The 9,000-nt window shown below is 44.6% G+C and overlaps 1 protein-coding gene across 2 annotated transcripts; it reads left to right on the top strand.

Moving 5' to 3' along the window:
* Positions 1-104: 104 nt before the first annotated feature.
* On the top strand, positions 105-5,167 carry LOC123370525 (serine protease 27-like). 2 transcript variants are annotated; one of them, XM_045017182.1, is made up of 4 exons: positions 105-293; positions 552-823; positions 3,196-3,365; positions 3,711-5,167. In XM_045017182.1, the coding sequence occupies exons 2-4, from the start codon at positions 574-576 to the stop codon at positions 3,990-3,992; spliced, it is 702 nt and encodes a 233-aa protein (XP_044873117.1). In that variant the 5' UTR covers positions 105-293; positions 552-573; the 3' UTR covers positions 3,993-5,167. The 2 variants fall into 2 exon arrangements, with proteins under 2 accessions (XP_044873117.1, XP_044873116.1); XM_045017181.1 differs by having other exon boundaries at positions 105-399.
* Positions 5,168-9,000: the final 3,833 nt, after the last annotated feature.

Here is a 9,000-nt window from a genome sequence, read left to right as displayed (position 1 = left end):
GTAACACACAGCTGGGGTTACCCGGGCAACTGGCTCCCGGCAGCCAATCAGAGTGGGGCTCTGTCTGGTTCTGTGATGGGGGACGGATCCAGCCAGGGCCCAACGTGTGGCTGGTTCAAGACCTGCCCGGGGCGGGGTGGGGGATGCACCCCAGATGTACCCAGCTGTTTTCTGCTGGCTTTGGCAATCCCCCCAGGCTGTCTGAGCATCCCCCACCCCCGCCTCCTTCTCCCCAGTCTGTGGCCGCCCCAGAGCTCAGTACCGGAGCGTGGGGGGTGAGGATTCGATGGAAGGTGAGTGGCCCTGGCAGGCGAGTCTGCTCTGGTACAACAAACACCTATGCGGGGGATCCCTCATCTCCAACCAGTGGGTGGTGACGGCGGCTCACTGCTTCCAACGGTGAGTGTCAACGTCCCTTGATCCCGACCCGCAGCCCCCTGCTGCCCCAGTCCTGGGCTCCTCCCACCCCCGGTGCTGCCGGTGCCCCTCAATCCCAGCCCACAGCCCCCCCTCCCCCAGCCCCCTTTTCTGACTCCTCTCTCTGCTCTCAGGAGTACAAACACCTCCAACTATATGGTTCTGCTGGGAGTCAACAAGTTGGCCAACAGTCAACCTCACAAGGTGTCCTTGGGTGTGAAACGCATCATCCGCCACCCGAAATACTTAGGGGAATCTTCCAGCGGAGACATAGCCTTGGTGGAGCTGGCGAGACCCATCCAATTCACCGATTATATCCTCCCCATCTGCCTCCCAGCTGCCTCTGTCCAGTTCCCAGCAGGCATGAAATGCTGGGTAACCGGCTGGGGCAACATCCGGGAAGGTGGTAGGTGTCTTTGGGAGCTGGGATCATGGCACTGGGGCAGAGAAACTAGGAAAACGGTGGGTTCAAAGGGTGGGTGGGAGTCAGCAGTTGGGATGATGGACGCAGAGGAAGGGGAGGTTATTTAGCAGGTTCGGGATTTGGGATTTCTTTTCCCGAGACGATTCATGATGGGAAATGGTCTACGAAGAAGTTTATGGGGGGATTCGAAAAGGGGGAAACCAGGGAACCCGTAAACAAAATCGGATCCCCAGAAATGAAACAGAAACCGATTAATGCAATTGATAAAGAAAACTTACCAATGAAAGACAATAAACAAACAACTTAGAAACAAAACCCAACAATCAATCAAAGGAGCACAACTGATAAACAAAACCCAATAAACAATCAACAGAATGTGATAAATGAAACTGCTAAACAAACCTGAGAAATGATCAAAGGAACACGACAAACAAAACCAATAAACAAAACCTGATCAGTGATAAAAGAAACATGACAAAGCAAACCCAGTAAACAAAACCTGATCAGTAAAACACCATCAACAATAAATTAAACACAAGAAACAAAACATGATAAAAGTGGAAGGTGATAGAAGGAAACTCAATACCCAATTAGCGATAAGTGGCTTGCGATAAATGAGAAACAACCAACAATATGTGAAATACAAGAAACAATAAATGAAATAAGATTAAACCAACCACAGTAAACTACAAAAGTAACAAGATAAATGACAAATGAAATAAAATAATTGAAACATGTTCAACAATAAATGAAACATAAAGAACAAAGAAACAAAAATGCAAGGCCAGTAAACGAAACATGATAAACAAAACACCAACCGCGATTAACAATGCCCAATAAACGAAACATGGAAACTTATAACAGAAAAACAAAACCCGGTAAAAAATAGCTGATAACTTGGTAGAATTTGATTTCTGTTTTTTTATAATTTCAACAGATTTGTTTTCATGCACTTTTTCCTATTTTTATCCATGTAAATTGCACAAAATTATGAGTTTTAAGCATCTTTTTAGTTTCATCAATCTAAATTTTCAGTTGTGGGAAATTATGGGGAGCCATCAGACAACAGGGTGCGTCAGACAATAATTATTTAATGACTGTAGACATTGATTTCAAAAAGTGAAAGCTTTATAACCGCTAAACACAAATTGTCAAAATCACATGGCAAAAAGATACAAAGTAAATATCCTTAAATCAAACTCTCATAAGTTCTCAAGCAGCATTTTTCTTACTTTGGCGATGAGTAAATTTGTGTTACGATAATGGAAATATTTTTTCATCAGTTTGTGTGTGGGTGTGTGTATGGTGAAACCTGATGTTTACCAACATTTACTGATAAAAATCGAATCCTACAAGTCTACTGACAACAGAAACATGAAACCTGATCAACAAGATTCGATAGATGTAACATGAAACTCAATAAACGATCTCCAATAATGGCAACGTGAAACCTGATGAATAATACCCGATAATAGAAACCGATAAACAATACCCAATAACGGAAATGCAAAACCCAATGAATAATACTTGATAAATGTAACATGAAACCCGAGAAATGATATCGATAATTGAAATAAAAAATCCAATGAACAATACCCAATAACGGAAACATGAAACCCAATGAACAATACCCAATAAACGCAATGTGAAACCTGATAACCGACACCAATCATGGAAACCAATAACCAATAACTGATCATAGAAATGTGAAACCTGACAAATAATACCCGACCATGGCAACATAAAACCCAATAAACAATACCCAATAAATAATACATGAAACAACCCAAACCTTGAGAAACAAAATCCCTTAATGAAATGTCAGGCATGAAACCCAAACCCCAATACAGCCAACTCAACAAGCATAACACAGAAACAGATCAATGAAACCAGAAACCCGGCAAATGAAACCCACTGCTTGAGAAAGGAAAACGGATAAGTCAAACTGAAAACCTAATCAGTGAAACCCAACCAAAGAAACAATAACCGATAAACGAAAGCCAACAACCAATGAAAACCAAATCTCCCAAAACAGAGCCTGATCCTTTGAAACCTCCCTCCCTCCCCACCAAAAAAGGTTAAACAAATCTTGGGTGAGGAAAACTTAAACCCGTTAAACAGGAATTCAAACAGTGAATGTCCACCGTTGAGTCCAGAGAGATTCCCCTTGACTGAACAAGGCCTATCACAGATGTTCCCATGGGGACTGTGTGATGGCACCCAACATGGACAATTGCTCTGGATGAGAGGGGAAATTCTCTGATCTCCCCCCATCCTCCACTCCCTTTGGAATCGTTGGCTCTGCTTCAAAGCCATCTGGGCCCCTCACCGTTGTCTCTGGCTCTCCTTCCCAGAGGACCTGCCAGCCCCGCAGACCCTCCAGAAGCTTCAGGTGCCCATTATAAACCAGAAGACCTGCAGATATCTCTACAGCAAGGCACTGGGGGGGAAGTTCCCGCCCAAGTCCATCCAGAATGACATGATGTGTGCCGGGTATGCTGAGGGCATGAAGGATACATGCAAGGTGAGTGCCCCCCGGCCAGGGAAGGCGGAGTCCTGACACCCTCCCTGGGTCAGACCCATGGGCCCATCTAGCCTGGTATCCTACCTCTTGCCCTGGTCAGATCGTGGGCCCATCTAGCCCGGTATCCTGCCCCCTCCCTGCTGTCCCAGCTCAGAGCCATGGGCCCATCTAGCCCGGTATCCTGCCCCTTCTCTGCTACCCGGGACCAGCCCATCTAGCCGGGTGTTCCATTGATCCGGATTCCCTCCGGCAGGAGGCAGTGCTGCTCACACGCACACAAGGCCCCGATCCCCAGCACCACTCTCACGCCCCTTCCCACCCCCCGTCTCTGCCTCTGCCCCACAGGGGGACTCCGGCGGCCCGCTGGTCTGCAAGGCCTCCAAGGAGTGGCTGCTGGCCGGGATCGTCAGCTGGGGCGAAGGCTGCGCCATCAAGAACCGCCCCGGGGTCTACATCCGCCTCACCTCCTATGAGGCCTGGATCCACGACCACGTCCCCGACGTCGAGTTTGTGCCAGAAGAGAAGGGGAGGAACATGTTCGGGAACGCTGGGGCTGGCTGGGCCGCGAGGACCGGCACGACCACCTGGCTGCTGCTGCTTGTGGGGCTGCTTCTCCTGGAGGGCTAGAAAGGGCTACTGTGGGGAGAGGCGGCTGGGTCGTCTCCCTCCCTGTCCCCAGGCTGGAAGAGGGGGTGGGATCTGTCAGTGCCACCTGCCCAGAGGGCACCACCCCATGCACTGACCTCCCAGGGAGGGCACCCCCGTCTCTCACTCACACCCATGGGGGAAGGGGGCAGCGTGAGCAAACTCAGCATCTGTCTGCCTGTCCTTCCGCAGCCGTCCACGGCCCAACTCTCTCACCTGTCTGATCCAAGCCTTATTTATTGATCAGTCTGTCTCCAGAGTCACTGAATCTCTGTCTCTTGGCCTCTCTACCCCCTGCTCTGTCTGTCTGCATATCCCCATGCACGTGCCTCCAGCCAGCCATCCCTTATCTCCATATACCCCATCTAAGCTAACCTATCCGTCTATCTGTAACAGGGTCTGCACCCACCTCTGGCGAGCGCCCCCTCTGGTGGGGCGCGTCTGCGTTCGTTCAGTTCTGGTGACCCCCTTTGGTGGTTCTCAGGTGTTTTTTTCAATGACTTAGCCCTCCAGCTGAGTCCCACGCACTGTCTGCATGTGAACCAGAACAGACCCCTTCCGGGGCATACACTCCACCGGGGCCTATCTCAGTGCCCCTCTGGTGGTGTCTCTCCAGCTCTCCCTGGGCTCAGTCTCTAAATAGCCCTGGCCCTGGTATGGGGCCATATCCCCAGGGCTTCCTCCCTGGAGACACCGTCTTCCTGTGGCCTCCAGCTGGGCTCAGTCCTTCGTCCCAGCAGCCAGCCAGGAGCTCCTTCTTTGCTCCCCTGGTCCCTGCTAGCAAACTGTCTTTGGCTCAGTCCTAGCAGCCAGCCAGGAGCCTCCCCCTCCCCTGGTCCCTGCCCCCGCTTAGCTGTCTGTGGTCCTGCTGCTCTTCCAGCCAGGCATGCGCCCTTTCTTCTCCAGCTCCAAGCAGCCACTGACTGCTAGTGCTCCTCTACTCTGCAGCTCCTTTTATATGGCCCCCCAGTCCCTGATTAGCCGTTCTAGCAGCCCCTCTGGTTGGCTCCTCACAAGCATTTGAGGCCGCTTGGAGGACCTCTCCACTGCTCCTTTCCCGGGATGGTGGTGGCAGGACCGTGAAGCCTCCAGCAGGGGACTTTGGGACTAGTCCACCCCATCTATCTATCTATCTATCTATCTATCCCTATATACCCTTCTCATCTATCTATCTATCCCCATCCACCCCATCTATCTATCTATCCCCAGATATCCCCTCTATCTATCTAATCTATCTATCTATCCCCATCCACCCCATCTATCTATCTATCTATCTATCTATCTATCACCAGATATCCCCTCTATCTATCCCCATCCACCCGTCTATCTATCTATTCATCCCCATACACCCCATCCATCCATCCATCTATCTCCCCTACCAAGTCAGAGATCTGAACATATAAACCCAGTGTAGATGAGATTCCATATTTATTATTTTTTGGAAGGGCTTGATAGTTTTTCATTCCCCCCTCAGAATGTTTCAATAGAGATAAACGAAAAAACCTGTCCTAGAGAATTTAAAATCAGCGGCTGATTCACACTGCAGCCACTAGGCTAAGATAAAATACAGTCAGCCTACCGAGACTCGGCCTAGGAAAGTAGAATTGGATACACTTGTCGATCCACGGGAGAGTTGTGTTGGGTGAGAAATGTGATCCGCGCCAATTAGATGGAAAAATTTCTGATGGAATATTTTTTGGTTGGGAAATGCCGATTCATTGAGATCTAAATATTCCATGAGGACAGGTCAATTTCAAGGAAATTTCATTTCAAAATCAAAAGGTTAAGCATCTCAATTTTTCATTTCAAAACTGTATTTCACTTTGAAATGGATTTGATTTTCTATTCTGTTATAAATAATAAAGAATAGGCTAGAAAATAAAATTTAAAAATATAAAAGTCAAAATAATATTCCTAAAATACAGTAGAAGATCAAGAGATGAAAAGACAAGAAAAGTCAAAGAAATGTTCTGATTTTTCATTTTGAAAGAACTTTTTATTTTGAAATTGATTTGATCTTCTATTCTATTATAAATAATCATGGAATTAAATAGACTTTAACATAAAATAAAATACAAGATCAAGAAATGAAAAGTCAAACCCTATTTGAAACATTTCAATCAGGTTAAAATATTCCAATTTTAATTTCAAAGTGATTTGAAATATATGAATATCGTCATCTATAAAATAAAATTCAAAATATGAAAATTAACTACAAAATAAAACGTAAGATCAAGAAAAGCAAAGTTGAAATTGAAATTAAATATTGCAATTTTTCCTTTCAAAATGTATTTTATTTTATATTCTATTATCAATTGAGTAGCCTAGAATAGAAACATATATATATATATATATATATATATATATAAATGAAATAATACAAAATAATACAGGATGAAGAAATGACAAGAAAAGTGAAGTTGAAATTGAAATGAAACTTTATGATACTTTGAAATGTATTATGCTTTATAGTCTACATAGGAGAGTATATAAGATACTATACCACATACACACACACTATTCCTCTTGAGCTTGTATTTTATTTTCAAATAAAGAAATGGAAAGAAAAGTTGACATCGGAATGGAACATTTTGATCAGATTGAAAAGTTCTGACTTTTCATTTGAAAATGTATTTTCGCTCATACATTATAAAATAAAAAGACCAATCAGATACAGAAACGTGGAAATCAAAACAACAGTCTTTGGATCAGAACAATACATTCCATTTTTTTAAATTTTTGAAAAGACTTTTCAGTTTGAAATTTATTTTATACGACACATTATAGGAAAGAAAAACATAATATGAAAAGAGCAAGAACATCCACTGAAATTTTAAAAAATCAAATTCAAAACTTGATTTTTTTCAAAAATGTTGTTTTATGGAAACGTAAAATGTTGGGGGGATTCATTCTGAATCGGGAAGGATTTAGGATTAAGGATTTCAAGATCTGGAACAGCTTTAATTGGAAGGAACTTCCTTTACATCCAACTATTAAATTCCACCAGGGGCAGATTTAAGGGGACCACTGAATTTTTGGATCTTTTCTCTAGTTAAAATACTCTCTGACTTTACCTTGCAATATAGTTTATGCTTTTGTTCTCATTTGATGTTCACAAAAGTGGGTGGCAGGACCACAGTGTCTAGTGGTTACAGCACAGAGTCTGGAGCCAGGACACCTAGGTTCATTTTCCAGCTCTGGAAAGGCAGAGGGATCCAGTACGTAGTGGAAGGCGGGCTGGGAGCCAGGATTCTTGGGTTCTATCCTAACCCTGGGAGGGGAGGGCTGGGAAACAGGACTCCTGGGTTCTGTGCCCAGCTTTGGGAGGGCAGGGGGGCCTAGTAGGATAGGGCGTGGGAGCCAGGACGCCTGGGTTCTAGGTCTGCCTTTTAGAGGGGAGTAGTGGTTAGAGGTGGTAGGATGGGAATCAAGACGCCTGGGTTCTAGGTCTGCCTTTTAGAGGGGAGTAGTGGTTAGAGGTGGTAGGATGGGAATCAGGACGCCTGGGTTCAATTCCCAGCTCAGAACGGGGACCTCCTGTGGGGGGGCGGGTGCATTCTGCTCCCAGCTGTACCACCAGTTTACAGTGTGACCTCAGGCCAGTCAATTGGCTTTCCTCCATTCCCCCCACCCATCTGTCAAATGGAGCTTGTAAAACTTTCCTACCTCACAGGGGGATGCTGTGAGAAGCCACAAAGGGAGGGGTTGTGGTCAGTCTAGGGGATAAGGAATTACCCCCCTCCCCCATTTCAGACATACACACTGTTGGGGGGTGTCAATTCTGCTCTAGATGTGATGTAGCTTTCTGCCTCTATTGTTAATAAAAAGCCTTTGATGCAAAAATGAATCGAAGCTGTGTCTATTCACAATCCAGGGGTGGGGGGAATAGGGGGAATAAGGGGTGTGGCTCCTCTTAGCTCCTCCCACAACATAAGCCCCACCCACTTGGGATTTCAAAGCAGGTAGGTCCCTATACAATACAATCCTCCTTTTTTTGTTCCAATCAGCCATGAAATGGCACATCTAGTGCTGGGCAAATAATTGATTTTTTGAAAATCGGGGCAGAGGGGCTGGGTTGAACTGAAAAATTAGGTTTTAGACATTTTTAGTGACTTGAAAATGCAAAACAAAAAAAATCCATCAAATGAAATGTTTCATTTAAAAAAAAAATCGACACATTTCAACTGTTTTTTAAAAAAAAAATTGGGGGGGGTTAAGTTAAATTACAAGGAAGCTTGAACAACGAAGTCATTGCAAACTGAAAAAAATCAAAATGTTTCAATCGCTTTGAAACATTTAATTTTTTTACATTTCAATTGAAGGAACTCTTGAAACGCCACGTTGTTTTGAAGCAAAAAACCCAAATCTTGCAACCACTTTGAAACACTGCTGATGTTTCTTTAAATTAAATTAAACAACCAGTCTTTTTGAACCAAAAGAAACCAAACCTTTTCGATGTTTGAAAAATAAAAACATTTTGTTTAGAAAATGTTGGCTTTTTTCCGACTTTGTTTTGATAAAAGAAATTTAGCAAAACCAATACAAATTCACAAAACATTTTTGGGGGTCACCAACCCTGCATTTTTTTTTCTGGCTTAACAGTTTTGGTTGCAAAAATTCCCCTCAGTTCCAATTATGTTTATTGGTAGACTTCAGAATTAACAAACATTCACAATATAGGGTTAGCAGGACACATGCCTCTTGGGGCTATCATGCCAGGCTCTCTGCAGACTCAGGCAGATGCCCCCATGTCAGTTCAAACCCATGCCCAATTGTGACATTATTATCATTAGGTTTCAGAGTTAACACTCATTGAGTCCATTACATTCCATCTGTCAGCCGACCATTTGTTCAGGCTGCCTGCAGATTCAGACAGATGGCACCGCATTGGTTACACACAGTTCTATAATGATCATAACAGAAAAATTACGATCATCGGGTCTGAGGAGCCCTGATGGGGTGGGTCTGTACAGCACCAAGCACAACAGAA

Source organism: Mauremys mutica, chromosome 4 (genome assembly GCF_020497125.1).
Source record: "Mauremys mutica isolate MM-2020 ecotype Southern chromosome 4, ASM2049712v1, whole genome shotgun sequence".
NCBI lineage: Eukaryota > Metazoa > Chordata > Testudines > Geoemydidae > Mauremys > Mauremys mutica.
Note: the sequence above shows the minus strand (reverse complement) of the source record. Positions and strands in the feature narration are given on the sequence as shown.